This window comes from Salvia splendens, chromosome 10 (genome assembly GCF_004379255.2).
Source record: "Salvia splendens isolate huo1 chromosome 10, SspV2, whole genome shotgun sequence".
NCBI classification, from domain to species: domain Eukaryota; kingdom Viridiplantae; phylum Streptophyta; class Magnoliopsida; order Lamiales; family Lamiaceae; genus Salvia; species Salvia splendens.
In genome coordinates, this window is record NC_056041.1 from 7,188,481 (window position 1) to 7,214,309 (window position 25,829).

Here is a 25,829-nt window from a genome sequence, read left to right on the forward strand (position 1 = left end):
GTTGTTTTGACACACACATTCTTCAATTGTCTATCTCAGTTTTGTGTTTTGATATGCCAGAGTCAAACAACCATGGATGGTTTCAGAAGCTGAAGAATATTCTCATTTCAATGATAATGCAGCGTAAATATTAACTACTCAATAATAAGGAACTTTGTAGAATGTGTGTAGTTGAAGAATATTCCCCTTCCATTTTGCTTTTGATAATTCAGATTTAGGCTTACAGTTTTGTTATCAAAATCAAAGTCATTTCTTAATTCCTACTAGTACTTACTATGGGAAGGAGACAATATCAAATTTTCTTTGTTCACTTTCCAATCATTGCTAAAAATGAACTAACTTTGATCAATAAAAATGATAGTATATGTAACTGATATGAAATTTAATTTAAAGAAATTATGCACACACGTGTGTGTAGTGTGTATTAGCAATGTGTGTACAACGTGTGTGTGTCTTGTGTGTGCGTGTGACTAAGTGTGCAGTGTGCTTACATGTGACTGTGTGTTGTGTGCGTGTTATGTTTATGTAGTATGTTGAGGTTTCAAATTTTATAAATATTTGAAATATTACCAATTATGCATTTATGATATGATTCAAATTGTGAGATTAAAAAAACAATTAAAATTATATTTAGTTATGAATTCAAATATATTGCTATACAAAATATCAAATTAAGAATTAAAGACTTCAATTTCAATTTTAATTTCAATTCCACGTCCTGGATTCTATGATATCGAAGTTGTTTTCGGAAGACATTAATCTCCCAAAGTAATTATTTTCCGTCAATAATTATTTAATAATAATTGTTGGAAAAATAAAACTCGAAAGCTAGAGTGTCGTTGGCGCATAGCGTTTGGCATTTCAAAATTTAAAATATGATAACCATTAATCAATCAAACCGCAATAAATGAATGACGGCTCCACGAAAAATATCCCCTGACACGTCCCTCGCAAGCTTCCTAAACCCTAAAACTCAACAATAAATAAATAAATAAATAAATAAATCAAAAAAATGGCGCCATTTCAAAAGACGCGTCCCTCGCAAGCTTCTCCCCCAAATCAATTCAAATTCCCGCCCCCAATTTTCCCCTAAAACCTATTTATACTCTCCCCTCCTTCGCCTCAATTCTAATCACAACAATCAATCTCCATTGCTACAGTTCCAATCGTCTCCCCCGAAAAATGCCGTCGATTCCAGAAGAGCCTCTCCTCGCTCCCAACCCCGACCGCTTCTGTATGTTCCCGATCCAGTACCCTCAAGTCTGGGAGATGTACAAGAAGGCGGAGGCCTCCTTCTGGACGGCCGAGGAGGTCGATCTCTCTCAGGACCAGCGCCACTGGGAATCCCTCACCGCCGACGAGAAGCACTTCATCAAGCACGTCCTCGCCTTCTTCGCCGCCTCTGACGGCATCGTTTTGGAGAATCTCGCCGGCCGCTTCATGAAGGACGTCCAGATCTCCGAGGCGCGCGCCTTCTACGGCTTCCAGATCGCAATCGAGAACATTCACTCCGAGATGTACAGTCTCCTCCTCGAGACCTACATCAAGGACTCCGAGGAGAAGAGTTGTCTGTTCCGCGCAATCGAGACCGTCCCCTGCGTCGAGCGCAAGGCTAGCTGGGCGCTCAGCTGGATCGACGGATCCGAGACGTTTGCGGAGAGATTGGTCGCGTTCGCTTGCGTCGAGGGGATTTTCTTCTCCGGCAGCTTCTGCGCGATTTTCTGGCTGAAAAAGCGCGGGCTCATGCCTGGATTGACCTTCTCGAATGAGCTAATCTCCAGAGACGAAGGTCTGCACTGCGATTTTGCTTGTTTGCTGTATAGTCTGTTGAAGATGAAGCTGAGCGAGGAGAAAGTGAAGGGGATTGTGGCGGATGCGGTGGAGATTGAGAGGGAATTCGTGTGTGATGCTCTGCCCTGTGCGTTGGTGGGGATGAATGGGGATTTGATGAGTCAGTACATTAAATTTGTGGCGGATAGATTGCTGGATGCTTTGGGGTATGGGAAGATGTATAATGTGCAGAATCCTTTTGATTGGATGGAGCTGATCAGTTTGCAGGGGAAGACCAACTTCTTTGAGAAGAGGGTTGGGGAGTATCAGAAGGCTTCAGTGATGTCGAGCTTGAACGGTAATGGAGGTGACTCTCATGTGTTCAAGCTGGATGAGGATTTCTGAAGTGTTTGTTACTGATTTTTATACTACTATTTGATGTGTTGGGTTGGATTGATATAATCTTACTCTTTAGTTTGTGGTAGGAATGTGTTTCACTTGTATAATAGGGATTTAGGGTTTCTAATTGCTTTCTGTGACTGTTCATCTTATCTCATCTTTGGCTGAGGAATGAAGGAACAGAATAATTATGTATTGTATACATTAATTCAGTTTCTTTCTCCAAATATTGTGTTTTGGAATTGTAATCTGATATCATACTCAAAAAAACCCTATTACAGTGATCAAATCAGGAAATACTATGCAATAGAATCCCACTGATATAGCAACTTATATAGCAAGCTAACAGAAGTGAGAATGTCACAAGATAAAGATTTGTATTGCAAAGCACACGTTATGTATTTTTTGGGATTGCAATTTGAATAATTGTTATGCCTGTGTTGCTCATTTTTAAAAGCAACACATGATATGGTGTTTTATCAAATGCGATTAACTAGCATGGTGTTGGCAGCCATAAAATGTCACGACTTTAAGCAAATGGAGTTGGCCCAATTTATATTTAGTGTTTACGGATCTTGCAAAGGAGTCAGGCTAATTAATAATGTCGTTTCACAGAAGATAACATAGACTGGGAATGTAGATCCAAACACAATGATAAGGAAGCTAGTCAAGAATGGGAATCATGTAGGGTTGTGGGGTGCAAAGCCCTCCAACAATAACAAACAAATCTAACTCAACAACCAGTTCATGAATCTCCAATTCGACCACAGTGGTGGAGGTGGCAGCACTAGAGGTGGTGGTAGGAATAAAGGGTAAGACCATAAAACCATTTTGGTTAGTTTGGTATTGCAAAACAAACACAAATAATGTGTTTTATGGGATTGCAGTGTAAATTGTTGTATGCCAATGTTACTCAATTTTAAAAAGCAAGACATGATGTAGTGCGTGATCAAATTAGAAATACCATGAAATAGCATGGTGTTGGAAGCCATAAAATGTCAAAACTTCAGGTAAATGAAGTACCTAATGAAACATAAGGGAATATAGAAACCAGAGCAGAGTAAAAATGCCATCAATATACTAATAAAGCAAATGATTCTTATTGGAAGTGTGCTGCTCTTAATTTATAAACCTCAGAGGTGTGAAGCCGCCTCATAGGATGATATGAGTCTAAACTATTGCCATTGCTTATCTAGCAGGAGGTGGAGGCACATCAGATCTTGCGAATCCCAGCCACACAACAACACCTATTGCCAGGATCACCCATCCACCAATGTCGTATTTGAGATCACTGTTTTTGCTAGTCTTGGTATTCTGCTGCTGTAGACGGGGAAAAAGGCATAAAAATGTGGCCCAGGTAACATTTTCCCCCAAAATAAGCAAACGAATTAATAGATAGATAAAGCTATTGCTGAGCCAATATGTTATGGTTATCAACTTACCATCAGAAAAATCATGTGCTATTTTCTCTCAATGGAATACAAATCATGTTATTGTTATCAACTTACCATCAGCAAATAAATTTCTTTCTATTTACTGGCAGTCTGGCACATCTCACAAAAGATCCAATAAACTCAGAACAATTTGATTACAGGTTGGGAACTGTTTACCTTTGTACTAGTAGAAGCTGATTGATCAACGCCTGTAGCCTGACTACCCAAAGCCCCCATACCACCATGCTTGTAAATCTCCACATGTAACTCAGGAGCCTTACGGATAATATCAATAGCCTCAATAAGACACCAAAATTCATGGAGCAGTAAAACTAAAAAGCACTCCATCAGTATAGGAGAAAAATAATACCTTGGAGGACACTTCTAAAGATTTCTTATATAGTTCATTTTGTGGTTCCTACAGCAACAAGATAAAAAACACAAATCAATTTACCAAGACATTTAAGAGACTAAAAAAGAAGACATTTTATTTAACTGAATCTACCAGTTCATATGCTTGCTCAAAGTACTGGGCAGACTTGTCAAAGTAACCTTTAGCTTCCACAAGATCGGGAATGAGAAATGCGCTAGATGTGTACGCATTTCCAAGGCACCAGAGTGTTTCATGCTTTCTAGGGTCGACAACCAGTGCCTCCTCCAGCTTCTCTATAGCATCTACGACACATAAAAAAGAACGAACTCCAGCTTAACCATCAAGGCATGAACATAATTTTATCCACACTTTCACTCATGACTGCAAATTGAACATACAAAATACCATCTTGCATCTGAGTACATATCTGGTGATTCAGATTAACGAATTATAGATAATAGGCCTACCACATTTTGTCCATTCAGCTTGAACAAAGATCTAGCAATTCGAATTAACTAAGTACAGATAATAGGCTTCAATAAATGAAGAGGACCGATACTTAAAAGCAGTAAAATAGAATGTAAAATTGAGGAATTGCACATTTTCTCACTACAATTTCATAAGGTTAAATTACAGCAAGCAGCGAGCATCGATTTTTTCCATCCATTAATTTGTTATAAACGAAGATCTCAAACACACTGCTAACATCAACACTACCAAAATTCGAAAAAACGACTGAGATAAAAGAATCAAACAAATACAATCATTTTTTTTACCTTTAACCATTTGTTTCGAATCCGCACCGTTTTGAAACTGCGACAATTCCAGCAGCGCCCCTCCCCATCTAGTCAGGTTCTACACCGATGAATTAAACAATCAGTATTTCAAAAAACTCAATCAACCACAAAACAATGAAATACTATAAGCGATGGCGAGTGGACGGACATCGGCGTCGAGAGGATTATTGGCGTAAGAAGCTTCGGCGGTTATCCTAGCCTGCTCGAAGAAAATGAAACGATCCAAATCGCCCGGCGCCTCCATAGTTAGAATTTCTGCTGCTTTGCTTTGCAGAGTGTAAGTCGGCTATTCACTTTTATCTGGAGAAGTATCTCTTGGTCTTAAATTAGGGCGTTCATGCGTTTCGAACAAGCTGGTAATTTTACACTAAAGCATTTACTATTTTATTATTGTAACAAGTGGGAATATTAATTTCTCTATTTATAAAAAGTGTACGTAAATATAAATTCTTGTGAAAATTCGAATTTTTTATAAAAATTATTAGGATATGACTTAGAGCATCCGCAGCGGCAACTCGATGTTGTCTCGGTCTCGTCTCGACGAGACACGACAGCATCGAGCCAGCAATGCGGCCACTCTGTCTCGTCCCGTATCCCTCCGCCGAGAGCATGTTGGCGAGCAGTGGTTGGGTCGTGACGCCCACTCGCCGGCTCTGCGAGTGGGCGTCGATTTTCGGTGATTTTTAATTATTTTTTTAAAAAAAATCTGAAAGAAAAAAAATTACCGTATTTTTTGCCCCTTTTTTTGCAGATTTTTTAAAAAAAATTCTTTTTTTCCCACATTCATCTATAAATAACCAATTCCCCCGTCATTTTTTCCACACACAAACACTACACTTTCACATCCTCCCCACACGTTGAACATGCTTTGAAATCACCATCAACGGGTGTGGAAGGAATGCCACAATTTCAACGCCATCTACGTGGCCGAACATGCTTCACAACGCCGAAGCCAACGTCGTGGGTATGCACAAGTCGTTGCTATGTATTTCGTTGCTCAAAATAAAATGTAATATTAGGATTTCAATTATGTATGTTTCGTATTTCCCGTTGATGTAATTTCCATGGTTTTTAATGAATTTATGAAATTATTAGTATTAATTTAATATTTCAGTGAAATATTAATTGAATTTGTTGAAAAATAAAAATAAAAAATGAAATGAGATGAATAGTTAAGGGATGAGATGGTTAAGAGATGGTGGGTTGCAGGTGCTGTCTCTTAGTTAATAGATGAAGTAAAAAATGCAGTGAAGCCCATGAATAATTAAGGGATGAGACGGTATTGAGACAGGGACGCAGATGGCCTAAAAAATTCCATTATATCCCCAAAAAAGTTGTGCACACTTTTTTAGTTTGAGATTTATTTTAGGATGTTAGTTGATTAATGGAATGTAAGTGGAGAAAGGGATCGATGGTATTGGTAACTAAGTTATGATATTGAGGTCAGAAATAATGGATACTATAGAAAAATAGAAATTGTCACTTTTACTAGGTTTATGTAGGATGCAAATGGCACAAAGTGCATATTTTTTGGGAGAAAGCAATAGAATATGAAATGGTATTTGATGTATCTGCATCTTATGATGTTAAAATAGAATAATATTATGATCCCGTATAAATAGATGTGATCGTTTGGTATTCTAGTCTTAAGATCATCTCTAACGGTACTGCAAAACCTAAAATGCAGTAGAAAATACCTCCAATGTTACTGCAAAACTAATCCTATTATTGGTTTTTGAAGAAATAATATCTATCTTTAGGTTTACACTAAAACTATACCAAAAACACTTTTTAGATTTTGATTAACGATAAGGCCTATTTCATGCATCGGTTTAGGGGTAAAATGTACTCTACTTGATCAGTTTATCGCGCAAAGGAGTGTTAATTGTGCAGGAATGCTGCTTGACCAAGGCAACAATGCCAAGCTGATCAAGTTGGTACAAAAAGGCGAAAAAGGCCAAAAATCAGGTGAATTGATCAAATGGGTGATCAGGCGGGGACCACTGGTTTCCAAAAAGACACGTTAGGTTAATGAGCTGGATGGTGATCACCATTCTGTTATCAAGGACGACGTTCTAGAATGGAACACGTGCTGATACATAAGACGCAAGGACGGAGCAGAGTCATCATTCTGTTATTGATGAGCGACGTCATTCTAGAAGGAAGACACATATCAATCGATGAGACGCTTGATCACAACATGAGCGAATATTCCTTTCCAAGATCGTTGTCCAGCTGAAGGTCGTCACGACAAACTTATAAATAGAGGATGTGCCACCATTCCTGAGAGCTTCTTCTTTTTAGTATCTTCCTTTTAGCATCTTCCTTTTAGTTTCTTTTTAGTTTAGTTTCCAGTTCCAAGGTAGCGTAGTTTAAAAAATAGTTAGAAAGAGCGACCGAAGGGAGCGCGACAGAGTACTCAATATCTGTTCGGCGTCGTCCCAAGTTTCCAACCGAGAACTCCTCGGCTTAACTCGCTTTCTTATTTTCCGAAGTTGTTAGTTTAGTTTAATTTCGTAGTTAAAGAAACGATCTTTTTGTATTCCGCATGTTCGCAGTACTGTTCTGAGTTTTGAATATAAAATCGGAGTAGTTTTGTTTTCGTCTTCTTGCTTACTGTTCCAGTTCAATTTCGCTTTCTAGTCTTTAATCCAGCATTTAAGCATGATGATTGGCAAAGTGTTTGTGTTTTCCGTAGCATGCCTAGGTAGTTAAGATCTTAATTCAGTCTGTCGTTTACTTGATCTAGTAGTTAACAGTGCCTTGATCAAGTAGATAGTTAACTTTTTTGCCTAACGTAAATCCAGTAGCTTAGAAACTCCCAAACTAAAGCGTGGCAGCAGCCGAACCCTCTTCACTACTCACACACTCGATACACCGGCTTCTCTGTGGGATCGACCCCGTTCTTGCCGCTTTACTGTTAAAGTTGTGCGAGTTTGGGAGTTTATAAATTACATTGGTGGTGGAGCGAGAGCGAGAACGCCTTGATCAAGTGGCAACGACATTTGCTAATTGATCCATCCGGTCGGTTATCTTCTATATAACTTGATCAATCCGAAACAATTTTGCTATCACTCTGAAAATTCCTCCCACCAATTAGTGCATTAAAGTCCAAATCATTTATATTTATCAAAATAGAAAGATAAAGAGAAGGAATAGAATTTATAATATATAGAGAAAAACTTACAGAAAAAAACTTAGAAGCGCAGAGGCGGAGAAGAACGTGGAGAAGAAGATGAACCTATTAGTTAACCGAATTTTATTAATATTTGGTTAGTTATTAGGAGTAGTAATTAGTGGGCCGATCCATACATATTTTTATTGAGTAATTAAACTAATAGGAATATTATTTATAATACTACTTATACATAATTGGAAAAAGTCGCGTTCACAATCGGGTAGGTTTTACATTTTGATTGTTTTTTTAAAATTAATATTATGCCTAATACCTATTATCAAACTAAATACGATCAAATATAACAAATAATTGGTAAACATTAATAATTAAAACGATAAATAATATGGAAATTTTTATAATAGAAACATATAAGCCAAATACATAATATAAAAATACAAGACTAATAATTAAAATTACAACATTAAAATTTATCTAATAATAATCCTGTATATTTTATTATATTATTTAATTTAATTTGAATTTAAGTTATTCACAATGTGTCATGGTGTTGGTATGTAATTTAAATAAAATATATAGGTATGATTGAAAAGTATAAAAAGTTAGTGAGTGGAGAATAATTTTTTGGGTTTGAGTTTAGTGTAAATGGTTGGAGTAAAATCAATGTTTAGTGTGACATTTACACTAAATTGGGTTTAAGTTTAGTGTAATGGTTGAAGATGCTCTAAGGCCCTACTTGGTATGATGGAATTGAATAAGAGAATGAAATGTCATATCTACCTCCATTCCATTCCTTTGCTTGGTAAATTTTTTTCTTAGGAATCACCATTCCATCCATTTAGCTAAGGAATGGTCATTCCATTCCATTTCATATTCCTTTTTTCTTATTTTAAATTTTAACAAAATTATATATATATATATATATATATATTATATTTAAATTTAATATCATCACAATTTTATAATAAAATTAAAATTTTAAATTTTTTAATAATTGAAAAATCCACACAAACGCACACACTACACACACTTTACACATTTCACATATTTCACACATTTCACATATTTCACACACTACACACACTTCACACACGATTCGGTTCGGTTTGAATTGAAAAAAAAATCTAAAAGCTGAAAAAAAATAATAAAAAATATGATACTTGAAATGTGTGAAATGTGTGAAATGTGAGTAGTGTTTGTAGTGTGTGAATTGTGTGAAATGTGTAGTGTGTAGAATGTGTAGTGTGTAGTGTGTTAAATGTGTATAGTGTGTGAACTGTGTTAAGTATGTGTAGTGTGTGAAGTGTGTGTAGTGTGTGAAATGTGTGTAGTGTGTGAAGTTTTAAACATATTTCTATATTAATTTGTAGTTATCAAACATAGGAATTGAATCAATCAAGGAATAACAATTCCATTTCTTTTGCTTTTCTTGTGCTTACTTGCCTTACCAAGCACAAGAATGGAATGGAATCCCCATTCCATTCCCACTTTCATTCTATTCTCATCTGCATCTCCATTCCCTCCTCATTTCATTCTATCATACTAAGAAGCCCCTAAATAGTGTACTTAAGGCTTAGCTTCATTATCTATGAAACTATGGTATTCATTATTCAAGCCTTAGATACGTAAGACTTGGTTTCATTCATCCACATCTAAGCTATGGTTCATTTTTTTCACATTCTTAAATAAATGGATATTACATTAGTCACAAGAGTATAACCGTAATTTTTTTTTAAAGTTTTATGAAAAAAAATCATAGTACTCTTATAAAAACTACACATGGGTGAATATAAAACAACACACAATTGTACTGTACGCGAATATGTATCCTAGTACATGATTTACGCTCCAAAATTTCTTCTCTTAATTTTTTTACTGGTTTTTCAGCTTGTGATAGCGAATTTCTAATAATTTTATATTGGTTATATCAAATTTTCAAATAATTAATAAAGACAACAAATTATTAAAAGGAGATTGCGCGGCATTAGCTTATGAGTTTGTTGTGTGTGACGACCATCCATCATCACCTTCTTGATTCTGGGCTACATATTGATAACTATTTCACGGGCTCTATACTTTTCCTTTGATTAAACAAAATGCTTGAACAGATAATGACGCTCAACATAGTAGTATTAAAAAACATTTTAAAAAGAGTATTATGGAAATGATATGACACGATCATGGTTAGAAAGTTTTAACATCAACCTAATAATGTGAGCATTTCAATCTGTGTGCATGATTTTTCCTACCTATATATACATGTATTTTCGATTTATTGGATACTTCCACGAAAGTAAAATTACACCCAATTGAATCTGCAAGAGGAAATCGAAATTGACATGATAATTTTTGCAGTTTGCAAAAGCTTAAGCAAAATAAATAATAAAAGCATTAAATTCACTGAGACAATAAAATTGAGAGTGTATAAAATATTACTCCCAGTAATTTATACTATAAGTAGCACATTTTATTTATTTATACAAGGAAAAAAGTATATAAATGCATGTAAAGATATAACCAATTTTGTTACACTTCAGAATATAACAATTAAACCTGTATGAGTATGTGTTTAACTAGCACTCAACAAAGAAAAGAAGAGAAAGAAGAAAACTATATAAAAATGTTAAAGCCAGCATCACAGCCGTCGTGAGAAGGAGTGATATTTCATTTAAGAAAACATTGTCTTCATTCTAGGAAACATCACAACCACTCTACATATAAGTAATTTCATATATATTCCAATATTCTTAAATTAAAACAGTTTGGATGGGTTCAAATTAATATTCCATGTCCCAAACAAGGAACAATGGATGTAGACATCATAGCTTAAAGACAGACTATACACCTTTAGTATTCGACTGTTATTTTTATTTTTTTTTATCAATATACATATAATACTACTAGTATTAAATATAGTGTGTTATAGTAGTTAAGAAATTCAATAGAAATTAATAAGAAGGCCATGTGCTTATAGTAATTAATAATATGCACTCCTTTTTTTTGTACTACTAACTACTCATTCTCATTGTAGTATTATTATTCAATTCATAAATGTCGAGCAAAATGGTGGTTGGATAAACAAATTTTGTTTTGGCTTGTAAATAAGCCCACAGCTGCGCTGGTCTAAATCGGGATAGATCTCTCAGCTAAAAACCTTAACCATAATTAATTAAGCTTACTTTAAAGAATTCCTACTACACAATTTATTAGTTGTAACTAAAAGTTGTAATTATCGGTCCGAAACGAGTAATTATCGCCTTATCGTGTATGGGGATTAAATCGATTAATTTATTTCTCCATTGATTGATTCCGTATTAGTTAGATTGGCCTCAAGAAAAATAATTTTGTGTTCAAATGGATCTTTAACTTGTAGTACCCAGGGTACCATTATTTACTACTACTATCAACCAATATACACCAATATTAAGATTTAAGAACATTAATTGTTGTTACGCTATGAAGTTGCAAATTTTGAAATATTGAGTTGAAATAAAAGTTTTGATTAAATTGTAATATTAATAGTTAGTATGTACACTGAACTTATGGCTTAGAAATCAATCGAATGCTGACAATAATTAATGGTATTTGTTTTAAAATAAAGCTAAATGCCAAATTGTGAGGCAGACATATACAAAACTTGAAAATTAAAGAATTCTCTTCCTTAAAAAAAGATTTTTTCATTCGGCTAAAAAGATCAGATCTGTCTAGATCTTTAAATTACCAATGATATTTACTTTCCCCTTTGCAGAAATGTGGTATCTTTACTTGATAAAAATAATAAATAATTTATTATTGGAAAAAGTAATGTTAATAATGAATTTAGGGTTCAGTTAGTTCTTCTTCTTCTTCTTATGCCCTAATGTTTCCAACCACATCAAATTGTACATTAAGAAAAGAAAACGTGAACACGAATTTATTTTACGGCAAATAAAACTAAATATTGAAATCCTTATGAAACAACTGTTTATTTACTCAATTATATTTATAAGAAATTAGCATTATTATATTTCTCCTTTTAAATAAAAGTACTATAAACATGCAAATTAAAGTAATATTGATAAATAAAATGAAATATCATGCCGACAAATCTCGACGAGAGGCTTAAAAATGAGGACAATTTCGTAAATAATGCAAACCAGAAGGGCACTGTACAGGTGCACGTTCATATAAATAACGGAAAATCTCCCTTCCTTCTCTGTCGCATCTTCCTTCTGGTAATTTATAGCCGAAGAATTAAAAGGTGCGTACTTTCTCTCTCTAGCTTTAGTTTCAGCTTTGGATCCATAAATCTAGGGTTTCTTTCTAGCTGGCGAATATATCATCTTGTCTCTTTTGCTTTGCTGTATTATTTGTTCAATCTAAGCCTACACGTTCTTCAATTTGAACTAAATTAACCTCATTGAGTATTATTGTTCACTTAGTTGAAGCGGTTTTGCTGGGTGAGTTGAGAAATTATGTTCAACTTTCTCAGATCTAATTTATATAACTTTTCACAAAATGTTGATGTTGGATCGGCATTTTATGAATCATGCAATTATTTTGGATGGCTGCTATTTGCTCTAATGGAAGTCAACCATGATTAAGCTATTTTTAAATTTTCAATAAGTTTAACATTTTTCTTTCCATGTGTGAGTTAATTTTGTATGCCCTCAAAAATATTAGTAGTAATGAATGAAATTTACTGGAAATGGTTTATTCTCCTGGTTAATTTTTTTAAGGCTGTTTCGCATGCTATCCTCCTTTGTTTAGTTGATTTGAAAATATTGCTTATGAATTGTGTCGACTCATCTACCTGTGTGTATGGAGATTGAATGAGTAATTACGCTTTTTTGCTGTCTGGTGGAATTTTCAGAACTGTACTCACATTTTGACTGTGAAGTTTGGTTTTTGTTGACAATAATTTACTGTTGGAGAGTGAAATTATCTATTGGTTCAGTCTTTGCAAGTAAGAGTAGTCCAAAAATGTAATTTTGACACTGTTCATCTGAGGTTTCTGGTAGGTTCCATAGATACTGGGTTTGGCCTTCATTTCTGACTTACTTGCTGAATGTATTTATATTTACTTACTTCCTCTCTTGAGCTTTACTTAGATATTAATTTATGTGGTGGTCAGGTTATCTTTTAGGGTGACATATCTGAGGGTGTTTTGATTATATAGGTTTTGCAGCATGGAGAATATTCACAGCTTCTGGCAACTGGGTGATGATCTCCGAGGACAATCAAAAGTGTCGGAGGACCACAAATGGTTTATGGCTGCTTCAAGATTGGCCGATCAGACTAGGTTTAAGGTTGAACGAAGGATCAACCTTGATCTCTCAAAAGGTCCTGCAGAGTTGAGGTCCATGGATAATGTGGGATATCAAGAAGACAATCGGTTTGAAAATTTTAACTTCAACATGCTAAACCTGGACAACAAGTTGAACGACAATGTTAGCAAAAGTTCCCTTAGGAAAGGTATTTACAATATGAACACAGTTTATCAGAACCCAAATGTCAACCCCTTGGGAAATGTTTCTGGGAGCAAGTATAGCAGTAACAACCCCATCAAAGAGTCAAACAACAACTGCAACATTACTAATGGTAAGGATGATGGGATGAACGCAAGCAATGCTACTGACAAAAGGTTTAAAACCTTGCCTGCAGCTGAGATGCTCCCAAGGAATGAGGTCCTTGGTGGATACATTTTTGTCTGCAACAATGACACTATGCAGGAAGATTTGAAGAGACAACTCTTTGGTAATCATATTAATCATATCTCATTTCATATTAATTTAGTTATTTAACTTACAAAATTACCATGAAACTTTTTGAGTCATTTTATCTTATTGCTGGAGGCATGCATGACATATATTCTGTTTTGATGTTGTATCTTAGTTGGCTGTGATATCTACAAGATGGATAATATACGCTTAGCATGGTATAACTGTAATTCCTATCTATATGACAATAGAATATTAAGTCTTGAGTCTTATAATACAAGGAGAGCGGCAACAGGCGCACAAGTGGTGAGTTACTACAAAGGAAATGTTAACCCCAAATGTGACAAATGCTTTTGTTCGTCTTATCCTTCTCCTTCCTCCCCCCCAACTACAAATTTTAGAAACTAGGCCCTTATAAACTTGGGAAGTGTTAATGAATAATTATAATTGCAGCCCAAGTTATGTTGATACCTCTAAACTTTCTGGTGTTATTCATCACAATTTCACTTGTAATATCTTCTCTTCATACTAGAATTTGTCAATTACAGCCTGTAGTTTTACATGTGATTAATTATTCATATTTCTTCTTATACTTACATTTTGTTATATAACTAGACATTTCTTTTGTAGGTTTGCCACCAAGATACAGAGATTCTGTGAGGGCTATAACCCCCGGTTTACCTTTGTTTCTCTACAACTACACCACTCATCAACTGCATGGTATTTTTGAGGTAAGTCGCAATTTTGATTTTAATTGGTTATTGATACGAAATGCAATATATTTTGGTTGCGATTTTGATTTCAATTGGTTTTGAGCTTTTCAAGTGCGGTATTGCTTCCTTGATATAGTTAGGGAACTATAATGATATTATTGTTAATAACTGTTGGAGTATTCTTATAATACGAATGAGCATGGAATATATTGTTGGTCTTCAGACATACACTCTAAGTGAACTCTATGTTTTTATTTTATGCTCAGGCAGCAAGTTTTGGGGGTTCTAACATTGATCCCACTGCTTGGGAAGATAAAAAGTGCAAAGGTGAATCAAGGTTCCCTGCTCAGGTAGGAAATCATTTACTACTAAACCAAAATCACTCACTTTTGTAGTCTTATATATTTGGTTATTTTTTTCTGGCTTAGTTCATTAAATCTTTCATTGTCAATTAGGTGAGAACCTGTATAAGGAAACTTTGCAAGCCTTTGGAGGAAGATGCTTTTAGGCCAGTCTTGCATCATTATGATGGCCCCAAGTTCCGTCTTGAGCTTTCCATACCTGAGGTAAGTTCCATTCTAGTTAGTAGCTTTCTCTGCACCCTGGGCCTCCCAAATGTGGTCTTACTTTCCTTTACTCGATATGGATGAAGCTGATAGTCTAGTTTATTGTGGTGTTGCAGACCTTGGATTTGATGGATCTGTGCGAACAAGCTGGCGTTTGAGTCTTTCCTGCTAACAGTACTCCCAGCTAGGCAATAAGCAATTGTACGATGTGTGTGTATATGCTGTAGTTTTGGTGGAGGCATCTGGTGTGGTTTCCACAGATTTTCCATGGAGCGCAAGCTTGGGAGGTGAATCTGGTTGTGAGTTATTCTAAGTTGTAGGATTGTTGTTGACTGTAACTGGAACACACAGTTAATGGGTTTGTTGGTGTAGTCTCTCTCGCTGCATCATTTTTATTGTAATCTTACAAGCTTTGTGCGGTGCCATGTATGCGTGATAAAGCCAAGTTTTTGTGTGTATGCATATGGATGCCACTGCGTTTTGCAGTTTGCTCTCGTGCTTTTTACATATGTTCCGACTCTGGCATATAAAGTGTATTCCCTTGAAATGAAAACATAACTTACATTTTAAGTTCTAATGCAGTTTTTTGAGGTTGTTTTTTGTTCTAGTTTAATTTGATGAATTTTAATTGGATTTGATTGTAGTTATAATGCTCTGTTTATTTGGAATCTTGGATGCACAAGAAATGGCCTAAAATGGCTCAACTTCTGATGAAAAGCGATAGGGGGAGTTTCAATTAGTACTAGTATTACTTATCAATTAGCCCTCTGATTCGGTGTAAGGCTCAACATCTGGAGCTGTCACACTTGATGATAAATATCACTCCAACAGAAAATGTACGTGAATCTCGATTTAGCAAATAGGCAGAAACAAAGCGTAAGCTATTCAAATGTAATGCAAACAAAAACCAAAAAAATTATACAGCTGCACATTAAGTTCCATGAAATCTACGTGACGTACATATGTTGGAATAATTAAACACTGGAACCTGCGAAATGAAAGCTCCAGAATTTTCTTTTCTGCTTAACTTCTGCTGAAATAATCTATAAGATACTTTCCCCATGATCCATTATGTAAAAGCTGATATCTCAATGGGCAACTGAAACAAGAAAGCTTCGGATTTTCTGGAGAAGCTCAGCCTTCACTGAATCTGGTATTGAAGCTGCATTATTAAAGAATGGATCACTAAAGGAAATGCTAATCGTGGAAAAATATTGGTGGGAAATGATGAGACGGACTTAATTTACTGTACATGTTAACATCTTAGAGATGTTGTGGTGCAAATTGTTGGACAATAATTACAATTTCTACCGATGAGTGCGCTTATTACCTCTGCCTTTTGGGGTAATTGCACGAACAAGATCATCCACAGTAACATTATCCCTCCCATTCTTCTTCACAAATGCCCTGAAAAGAGTATGCTGTTTAATAGATTTCTGCCTAAAAGAAAAGAAAATGGGTACAAGCAGGGCTGACATCCTAGACGTGTAAATGTTTTGAAGGCTTATGTACCATGCTAATCCATACAACTACTTGCAAGGAATAACTGCAGGAAAGTTGCGGTTTTAGCTAGTGGATAACGTACAACATATCGTAATCAGCAGGTACATACTTATATGAGAACAAACACAATGTATACTGCCCATAAATGATGAAAAGGTCAAAAACAACAATCCAAGTTATGTTCAAAACACAACAATGATTTCAAGTTCTAAGAGTAGTTAGAGTTTGATGCTCCACTAATTGTGTAATCAGGACTCAGTAGCCACGAGTATGGCCAGTTGGCTCGATTTTAAAAATCCAATTCACTTCTCCTATGGAACACAAGACACAAATTTTATTCTCGTTTATGGGAATATGGACTGCTCATTAAGAACAATGTTATTTGATGGTTCTAAGAATTCAAGGCACCTGGATTACAGTCTCAGTTAATGGCTTAATGCTTAAAAGTCATTGAGGTATGCTATGTACTCTTTTCCACCTAAACTTACTAAAAATTCATTTTTGTGGCCATCTGAGATTGAGTTTTTACATGCAAACATAGATTTGAAGTGAAAGTATTTTTCCTTCAAAAATCACGAGCTCAATGCATATTGCATAACCGATTAAACTGAAGCACATTCACCATTCACTGATCTAAACCTTAACAATGGAATTTCAGCAGAAAAGGCAACATTTAATGCAGATAGGTTACAAGTAGGATGAGGAAAGAGATACTACCTACAAAGAGTTCTCATTTCATCCTTCCATCCACACTCGACCAGCCTTTCCCTCACCAATTCGATCAACCGCTCCTTCTCTCCACTCTCTATCAACTGGACGCCACAAAAGTTAAGCGACGAATTACTAATAGTTTCAATGAAGAAGATACCAAGGAGAGAACCTTGAGGTTGACAATCTCATGAAGCGTGGGCTCCTTGGGTGGAGCATCGTGGTCGTCATCCCGAGCGTCGGGCGTGGGAGGTCGGTTAATGGAATTCCTTCTAATCCTATTCCATCAAAATCCAAAATCATGAAATCGATACGACAGATTTGTAATTGATTGTTAGAAGAAGAGAAATTACATATTCACAGGTTGAGGTTTTGACTGATGTTTGCCGATGAGACTAGGGCTTCATATCCAATTCCCTTTTCCCCACAAAGCAATAAAAATAAAAATAAAAATAAAAATAAAAATGAAAATAAAAATAAAAATAAAAATAAAAATAAAAATAAAAATTCCATCTTGGGATGTTTTTTAACACAATAAAGAATTGCAGACTACCCTTCTCCTAGACTGTTCCTACGGGTAAATGTTCACTGCATAATTTGGAATTATTCACAAATTTTCGGGGTAAATACAAAACTAATACAAAATGTATCACATTTGTTTCATATTAGTACAACAAGTTTAAAGTTGGCATAAATCATACAAAAGTTTCTATCGTGTTTCAATTTAGTACGTTCTGTTATATCTGTTTAAACAGTATTAACTTTCTACTTATATGACGTACAAACCATGAAACAATGATAAAAAATTTTGTACATGAAACAATCAAAAAACTTTTTGTACCAACATGAAACAATGATGAAACATTTTGTACTTCACATAGACAAAGAGTTAACGGCATTTAAACACATATAACAGAATGTACTAAATTGAAACACGAATAAAACTTTTTGTATGATTTATGTCAATTTCAAACTTTTTGTACTACTATGAAACAAATGTGATACATTTTTACTATGAAACAAATGTGATATATTTTGTATGAGTTATGTATTTACCCCCAAATTTTCACTTGTTTGACATGATTTTGTAATAAATTTGAATAATATCACTATCTTTTAACACCATAAATTTTTCTAGTCACTAGTCCACGTATTAGTAATATTTTTGTATGATGGAGCATGAATCCATCCAGAAATGGTCGTTGATGGTTCGCTACAAAATCTGCCATCACACCAAAATTAAAGGAGGCCTCCTTCCACCACAACAATGGCACTCACTCTTGTCGTTTTACTCTTTTCATTTTGCTCCTCACACTCACTTCTCCTTCAACAACACTAATTTATTCATTCTCTCGGAAAAAAAAGCAATATTCTTGATTTGAGTGATTGTCAGGAAAATGCCAGGATTGACGGCGCCATCCGATTACGCCCGCGAACCTCCCCGCCACCCTTCTCTTCTCGTTAATTCCAAGGTACGGTACACAATTGTTAAATCAATCGGTTTTGAGAAAAAGGGAAGATTTTGATGGCGTATTTGCAATTATGGGCAGGAGCCGTTTAATGCGGAGCCACATCGTTCTGCTTTAGTTTCGTCTTACGTGACGCCGGTTGAATTCTTCTATAAGAGGAATCATGGCCCTGTTCCAATCGTTGATGACATTCACAAGTCCGATGTTTTTCACCTCTTTCGTTTTATTACAGATTGGGAGTGAAATTGTTATCTGAAACTGAAAGAGTGTGTTGATTTGTTAGAGCAGATACAGTGTTTCTATCAGTGGTCTGGTTGAAAATGCCACAGAGCTTTACATGAAAGATATTCTGTGAGTACAAAATTGTCTGTTAATAGTAGTATTTGCCAATATCTTCATCAGTTTGTTTGTGTACAAAAATGTGTTTTTAATCTCTTATAAATGACAGGGAACTTCCAAAATATACTGTTACCGCGACGCTGCAGGTATACTTTCTTTCTCTCTTTCTTTTCCACCTTTGATTGTATAAGTTGAGTTCGTCTATGACCTGTCCTGGAGTAGCAAGTAAGGGCCGTGGTTGAGAATTCTATGATCGAATTGGTTCCAGAAGTCTTGAACATTACTTACTATGTTATATGAAGCACACAATTGATGGAGTGATGACATAAACCTAATGGCATGCATTTGGTAGATAAGAAAGAAATGGAGTAGGAAGAGTTCTGTGTAGTGATTGTTTTATACTCTTTTCCTTGCTAAACATAGGCCTAAGAACTTGAAAGTTCTTCTCTCTCTGGAATTGATCTTTGGTCTATAAATTGTAATATTTGCAGTGTGCTGGTAATAGGAGGACTGCCATGAGCAAAACTCGAAAGGTGAAAGGAGTTGGATGGGACATTGGGGCCATAGGAAATGGTTAGTCCCATGTGTTTGCTTATCTTAGGAAATGTGATGTAGTTTCATATAATAGGCACTGCTTTCTGGACTAGTATACTATTCTTCAGGTCCATGCCAACAGTTTGCTTATATTCATGTAAACAGAGGAATGAGTTGATTTATATTCTAGTAGTATTAAAAATTCCATGAAGTAGTTATCTTCTGAAACAGTTTTCTATGCTTTTGGCATATTCAAGATTGTCCTAGCTAGTATTAACTGACGAAATAAAAAGAATGATTCAGTTAATTTTCACCTCATTGTGTAATCTTCTTCAGCTGTTTGGGGTGGGGCAAAACTAGCAGATGTTCTTGAACTGATTGGAATTCCCAAGTTCAGCCGCATTTCATCACTCGGAGGAAAACATGTGGAATTTGTAAGCATTGACAAGTGTAAGGTGAACTCCTTGTGACTTTTGTTCCTCGCCATATCATTTATTTTCTCTCTCAGAGGAAGCCTAATCCACCTGACCTTACAGGAAGAGAATGGAGGCCCTTATAAAGCATCAATTCCATTAAGTCAGGCCACAAACCCTGAGGCTGATGTTTTCCTAGCTTATGAGATGAATGGAGAGGTAATCCCTCACATTTAACTATCTATTGGTTATTTACTATATTATTTTTCTGATATGAGAGCTTTTTAATTGACATAGCTATGAATAGGAGGTGCTAATCAGATTAGCATAGATGCAGACTACGTGAATTTATACATAAGCGACAATTATCTCCTGTCATACTTCGTTTCAATGGCTATTTGTAAAAAAAAAGGATTGTAAAATCTTGCAAAATTTTGACATTCTCCTTCTGTTCATCAGTTAAACTGAGGTGGGAACAAGTAATGTGAAGGGTGATAGTATAATATACTGCACTTTTCTTTATGATCCTCAGAAATCTGCCTTTTGTAACATATTGTCTACTTTTTCTTCTATATCTAATCTTCGTTTTTGGATTTGATATACAAAGACTCTTAACAGGGATCATGGATATCCTCTACGTGTGGTTGTCCCCGGAGTTATTGGCGCTCGTTCTGTTAAATGGCTTGATTCCATCAACATCCTTGCAGAAGAATGTCAGGTAACATCATATCAATAACTCTGCTCCGAGAATAAAAATTTCTGCTATATGACGCGAATCTGCTTCTCTGAAGGGATTCTTCGTGCAAAAGGATTACAAAATGTTCCCGCCTTCAGTTGATTGGGATAACATCGACTGGTCCACAAGGCGTCCACAAATGGATTTTCCTGTTCAGGTTGATCTCTTTACTAACCAATTGTGCAATAGTTTAGAATTCTACAGTCCTAATCAGTTTACAAAATTATCTTTCTAACGCCAGCAAGAACATTCTTGGTGCTGCAGAGTGCTATATGTTCACTTGAAGAAGTAAACTGCATAAAGCCTGGAAAGGTAAATCAGTCAGATTATTTATGTCTATAATGTTTACTATGTATCTACTCGCTGCAAGGGAAAGATGGTGTCGATTATCAGGTGACTGTCAAGGGCTACGCGGTCTCAGGAGGTGGTCGAGGCATTGAGAGAGTAGACGTTTCAACTGATGGTGGTCAAACATGGATAGAAGCTTCTAAGTCTCAGAAAGCTGGCTCCCCATACGTTTCCGATGATGAAAGTTGCGATAAGTGGGCCTGGATTCTTTTCGAGGCTGAGGCTGACATCCCAGAAAGCTCTGAGATAGTTGCCAAAGCTGTATGTTGAAAGTTCTTGAAAAGAGTGATTTACTATTGAATCGTCTCGTTCATTAACTGTGTATCTGTTGGTAAATTCTAGGTCGATATAACAGGCAATATCCAGCCGGAAAACGTGCAGGTGATATGGAACTTGAGGGGGATATTGAACACGTCATGGCATCGGGTTCTTGTTCAGATTGCTCACTCTAATCCATAGGTAAAGAGAGGGGTTGTCTGCCCTTACTTTGTTTGTAGTTGATTTTATTGCTGAATGTTGTCTATTGTGGTTAATCAGTTGTTCATTGATCTTTGTAATAAATTACTATAATTTTAAAGCTTCAATGAGAAATTTCATGTCTACTTCCAGCAATCAGAAAAACAGATTGTTACAGCAAATGAGGTTTTTGCCATATGAAGAAGAGAGGAAAGTTAAAGTAATTACACTATAGAGTGATTTATAGTTAGACAAAGGTGAAAGCGATGTTTCAGCTTTCAACAATCATGCTAGCATAACAGAGCAGTTCAAGATGAAGTGACTGAGGCGGCTCGTGGCGCTGTGGAGCAGCTTCCAGTGCAGGGTAGGCGAGTCAGAGGCGTAGTCGGGGCAGCAGGTGTATATGGCCATGTAGTTGCCTGCTTCAGATGCGCCTATCACCAAGAGCTCGTTCCCCAAAGACTTGAACGCGACCCCCCAGCCTCGGTTGGAGTCAGCCCTGACAGGGACGCGTCCCAAGTGCTTCCACGTGTTCGTCTGCTTCAGGTACACCTTGAGCTGGTTGGAAGACACCTCCAGCGAGTAGAGCTCGTTGTTCATGACTGCGAGGAGCGGGGGCGAGTGGGACGACTGCACGGGATCGTCCTTGAGCATGTCGGCTACGACCTCCCATCGGTTTCTCCTCTCATCGAAGAATTCGCCACATGTTAGTTCTCCATCTTCATTCCTTCCTCCAATCACATAGAATCTGTTATCCATGTAGAAACCTGCGCAGAGCTTCCTCCGCTTCTTCATCCTCGGGAGCGCCTCCCATGACCGGCTCTCCACATTGTACTTCTCAGCCGTGTCGTAGACCTCTTTGCTCGATGCCGCCCCCATGCCTCCAGCCACGTAGGCGCAATCGCCACATGTCGCAGAGGCGAACAAGCATCTCGGGTTCACCATTGACGGACCCTTGTACCACGCGTTCTCACTCAGCTCGTACCTCCACACCACTAGGCCGTCTATCTCCCTGCCCGAGACGAGCAGATGAGTACCGGCACAGACCGACTCCTTATCCCCCGAGCTGAAGCAAGTGTCAGAGGGCAGGACAGGGAGCTTCCTGCGAGAGGTGAAGACATGATCAAACGCCCACCAGCTGCTCTCGCCACTTGCAAACATGAAAACCTTGGGTTCCACGCACCCGATCCTCTTCCTCATCTGGTAGAGCTCTCCACTTCTCACAAGACCTAAACATCTCTTGTTTACAAAGCATAGCTTCCAGTGCTCTGTTCTTGGAAACCTAGCAAATATCTCACTCTCTAACTCGTAGCTTAGAGACGGATTCTCCGAATAATCTGGATCCTGAGGTCCTTCACCGTTGCTTCCACTCTCACCGGACGTCTCACCATTCTCCAACATGCTCTTCTTCTTCTTCGAGGGCGGGATGTCAACAACGATCCAGTCGGTCTCACTCAACTCAGCACGGAACTCGCGTTGCTCAAACCCTTTGCCTTCTCCTTCAAGCATTTGTTTAACACTTCCTAAGCCAATAATCCTCCAAATCTTCATCTAACAGTATGAAAGATGTGGAATCAGACACTCAGAATGAATGATGTTAAGATGTAAATTACATAGATATCCTAACCAATGGAGTATAACTGAAGCATCTGAATCAAGCTGCACATTCATGAATAGTTGAGAGGTCATCATTTTCTTCAAAATGAGACTAAAAGATAAAGAAACTCCAAGACTAGAAGGATCAATGGAACCCTAAAACTCGCAAAACGAAGACTCGGGTGTTCGGCCTCATTAAAACAAACCCACGGTCGGAAAAAAAAATGTATTCGTCTAGAACAAAGACGAAGAGCTAACCGAGTCTAAAACATTGAGAGAGGTTAACATTGCAAAAAAAAAAAAAATATTGGGTCAACATTTCATCGTCTATTGAAAATGACATTTGAACAGAACATTTTCAACTCAGATGGGAATAAAAAGTGGAAGAAACATGAAACATAACATCATTCGAACAGCACTAAAAAGCAATCTCAACATATGAATGAAACATGAATGTGTCAATAAACTAGTCAAATTTGATCAGTGATGTGTACTTAATAAAAATGATATCTACTGAAGATCAATTACTCTCATTAGAGAGATAATTGAACTAATTCACCAAGAACATGGAAGAAACCACACAAATAAATGAAACTAGCTAACACACATGAGTAAAACAACTACTAGCTAGTAATTATCCAAAAACAACACAACAAAGAGATTAGACAATGAAATTAGGCTTGAAAAGAAATCTCACCAAAATCCAAGTGTGAGGCGGAAAAAACCCTACAATATGGAGATGAGAGAAAGAAGAGAGGTTTAATTAATATACAGAAAAACAAAAAGGAAAAAGGGAAGGAGGTGCGAGCATTGAGGGAAGAACAAGTAGCATATACTAGTAATTAAATATAGTAATGCAATTGGATTGGATTCCTCAATTAATGGGACCCTTCCATTAGCAGAGACGATTAAAATATTCTAAATTTCCTTGTAAAAATCCATCGTCGATTTCGGGAAAGCATTTTTATTCAAATAAATAAATCCTCACTTCTCTCTCTGGACTCGTGTTGCTGTTTTGTGACTTGCTGGTCCGAGTTAAATTGATGCAGAGATATTTTATTATTTGAAAGATATTGAAAATGGAATTTTAAATAGAAAGATGGAGGGAATATCTATATGAAGATTGAAGAGGTGTGTAAAGCGCCTTTTCCTGCCCAATGGAATATCATAGACGCGTAACGAATTAAACTAACGTGTCTACTCTCTCTATCTCTCTCTCTATATATATATTGTTCGTTAAAAATTGTTGGTTATGTCATTTTGCACTTTCACTATATCTATTTCAAATTTAAGTTTAATCCATGCTGACAAATCTTATCTCAGAAAATTTAAAAACATTACTAGCAAATGACTAATATCTCGAGTTATGTAAGTCTTGTATTAGTAAGAGGTCTTGGATTTAATTTCAAACAAAACATTGGTTGTCTAGGTTATCTATCTTATGCTAATTTTTTGTTAATACATGGTAAGTTATTGGCTTGTCTTTTCACTTGCTTGAATATATTAAAAAAATATTGTTCGCATGTAGTGGGTTATTGGATATAATAGTACTCCATTTTGGTGGGAATCCAACTAAATAACTCTAAACTATGAAAAGACTTGCATATTTACCGCTTAGTTAGGCCTAATGTGCATCTAAATTTAAGGTCAGTCAGTTTGTATTGGCTGAGAGTCATGGTATACGAATCAAAATGAAGATGAAATAATTAAGTAATTTGGTTTGCTTAATCTAATAATTTTAAAATTTTAATAAAGTGAAATTGAACCGAAGTGTTATTCGATTAACTGAAATACATCAATTAAAGGGATTTATTGCCTTTGCTTGAGTATAAATTGTATAAAACGATTTCATTGTTTTTGTTCAAGTATAAGCATAATTACTGGCAGTTATAAAATAAATTTTGTGTTATAAAATGCCTCAAACAATATACTCCATATAACTATAAGACCGACCAAAGTAACAGTTGGTCCAATTACTAGAAAATAAATTGTCTAAGGTGGACGGTTACCAACTCGAAATATATTCAACACGGAAGCTACTTACTTTACAGATAAAAAAATATAACGGGATTACCGTTACCCGTGTCGGGTTTCCCATACCCGACACTGCGGGTATCCGTACCCGACCCGAAACCGGTGCTTCTAACTTTAATCATGCAGAGAGTGCTTCAAACCAAAAGTCGAGTTCATAAAACTAATTTTATATTTATGCTTTAAGTTTTCGTTAGTACTTGCTGCATCATTGCAACTCTGTAAGCCATCTTCTACTATTGCAATTTTATACAAGTGGATGAATTATGGGATTGTTGGTGACTTGCAGCAACGTGATTTCAGTTTTTTTCTTTTTTATTTTGCTCTTCAATCTTCAATTGTTCATGCAAAATTTCCAACTATGAACTATTCAAAATAAGGTGATTTCTAATCTCTCTCTTGAAAATGTTTCAAAAGAACTCTTAGATTCTATAAAGTAATAAAAGACGGGTATTATCGAGACTAACTGGTATACCCGTGCGGGTAGTGGGTATATCTAAAATACACTACCCGATCCCACCCCGGGAATACCCGCTACCCGCAAAAGTCTAAAATACACTACCCGATCCCACCCCGTTTTCCGTTATCATCAGGTAGCGGGTATCGGGTCGAGATGAGAATTACCCATTACCCACTACCCATTTTGCCACCCCTAGTTATGGTATTTGTTCCACATTGTATGAATAATCGACATGAAATTTGAAGATTGAATGAACTCTTTCATCTAAAGATTAATTTTTTTTGGGATGAATTCGCTTGTTTGATAATCTTTATTTTATATTTTTAGTGAACTACCTCAAAAGTCCCTAA

The 25,829-nt window shown here is 36.3% G+C and overlaps 6 protein-coding genes across 8 annotated transcripts; 3 read left to right on the forward strand and 3 right to left on the reverse strand.

The window, feature by feature from the left end:
- The first annotated feature begins 1,090 nt into the window (after window positions 1-1,090).
- On the forward strand, window positions 1,091-2,396 carry LOC121750937 (ribonucleoside-diphosphate reductase small chain-like). Its single transcript, XM_042145603.1, has one exon. It carries the CDS (start codon window positions 1,183-1,185, stop codon window positions 2,173-2,175), a length of 993 nt encoding a protein of 330 aa, XP_042001537.1. The 5' UTR covers window positions 1,091-1,182; the 3' UTR covers window positions 2,176-2,396.
- A 727-nt stretch (window positions 2,397-3,123) lies between these two features.
- LOC121750974 (mitochondrial import receptor subunit TOM20-like) lies at window positions 3,124-5,121 on the reverse strand. Of its 2 annotated transcripts, none has more exons than XM_042145674.1 (6): window positions 4,921-5,121; window positions 4,752-4,830; window positions 4,108-4,277; window positions 3,973-4,020; window positions 3,780-3,878; window positions 3,124-3,486 (listed from the first exon to the last, which is right to left on the reverse strand). In XM_042145674.1, exons 1-6 carry the CDS (start codon window positions 5,014-5,016, stop codon window positions 3,358-3,360), a joined length of 621 nt encoding a protein of 206 aa, XP_042001608.1. In that variant the 5' UTR covers window positions 5,017-5,121; the 3' UTR covers window positions 3,124-3,357. The 2 variants fall into 2 exon arrangements, with proteins under 2 accessions (XP_042001608.1, XP_042001607.1); XM_042145673.1 differs by having other exon boundaries at window positions 3,124-3,489; window positions 4,921-5,120.
- Window positions 5,122-12,025: 6,904 nt separating this feature from the next.
- LOC121750951 (B2 protein-like) lies at window positions 12,026-15,463 on the forward strand. Its single transcript, XM_042145631.1, has 6 exons — window positions 12,026-12,148; window positions 13,067-13,644; window positions 14,238-14,338; window positions 14,587-14,670; window positions 14,776-14,886; window positions 15,003-15,463. The coding sequence occupies exons 2-6, from the start codon at window positions 13,077-13,079 to the stop codon at window positions 15,042-15,044; spliced, it is 906 nt and encodes a 301-aa protein (XP_042001565.1). The 5' UTR covers window positions 12,026-12,148; window positions 13,067-13,076; the 3' UTR covers window positions 15,045-15,463.
- A 260-nt stretch (window positions 15,464-15,723) lies between these two features.
- Window positions 15,724-17,521, reverse strand: LOC121750997 (transcription and mRNA export factor ENY2-like). Its single transcript, XM_042145702.1, has 5 exons — window positions 17,451-17,521; window positions 17,270-17,375; window positions 17,107-17,201; window positions 16,217-16,293; window positions 15,724-16,048 (listed from the first exon to the last, which is right to left on the reverse strand). Coding segments are annotated over exons 1-5 (354 nt in total). The 5' UTR covers window positions 17,453-17,521; the 3' UTR covers window positions 15,724-15,974.
- Window positions 17,522-18,295: 774 nt separating this feature from the next.
- Window positions 18,296-21,548, forward strand: LOC121750923 (sulfite oxidase-like). Of its 2 annotated transcripts, XM_042145586.1 has the most exons (12): window positions 18,296-18,569; window positions 18,648-18,763; window positions 18,855-18,917; window positions 19,015-19,051; window positions 19,397-19,478; window positions 19,776-19,894; window positions 19,976-20,071; window positions 20,460-20,570; window positions 20,644-20,745; window positions 20,853-20,900; window positions 20,982-21,197; window positions 21,279-21,548. In XM_042145586.1, the coding sequence occupies exons 1-12, from the start codon at window positions 18,495-18,497 to the stop codon at window positions 21,393-21,395; spliced, it is 1,182 nt and encodes a 393-aa protein (XP_042001520.1). In that variant the 5' UTR covers window positions 18,296-18,494; the 3' UTR covers window positions 21,396-21,548. The 2 variants fall into 2 exon arrangements, with proteins under 2 accessions (XP_042001520.1, XP_042001521.1); XM_042145587.1 differs by lacking the exon at window positions 18,296-18,569 and having other exon boundaries at window positions 18,687-18,763; window positions 18,850-18,917.
- On the reverse strand, window positions 21,521-24,031 carry LOC121750915 (F-box/kelch-repeat protein At3g27150-like). The gene is made up of 2 exons (XM_042145578.1): window positions 23,686-24,031; window positions 21,521-22,943 (listed from the first exon to the last, which is right to left on the reverse strand). The coding sequence occupies exon 2, from the start codon at window positions 22,941-22,943 to the stop codon at window positions 21,678-21,680; it is 1,266 nt and encodes a 421-aa protein (XP_042001512.1). The 5' UTR covers window positions 23,686-24,031; the 3' UTR covers window positions 21,521-21,677.
- Between the last annotated feature and the right edge of the window lie 1,798 nt (window positions 24,032-25,829).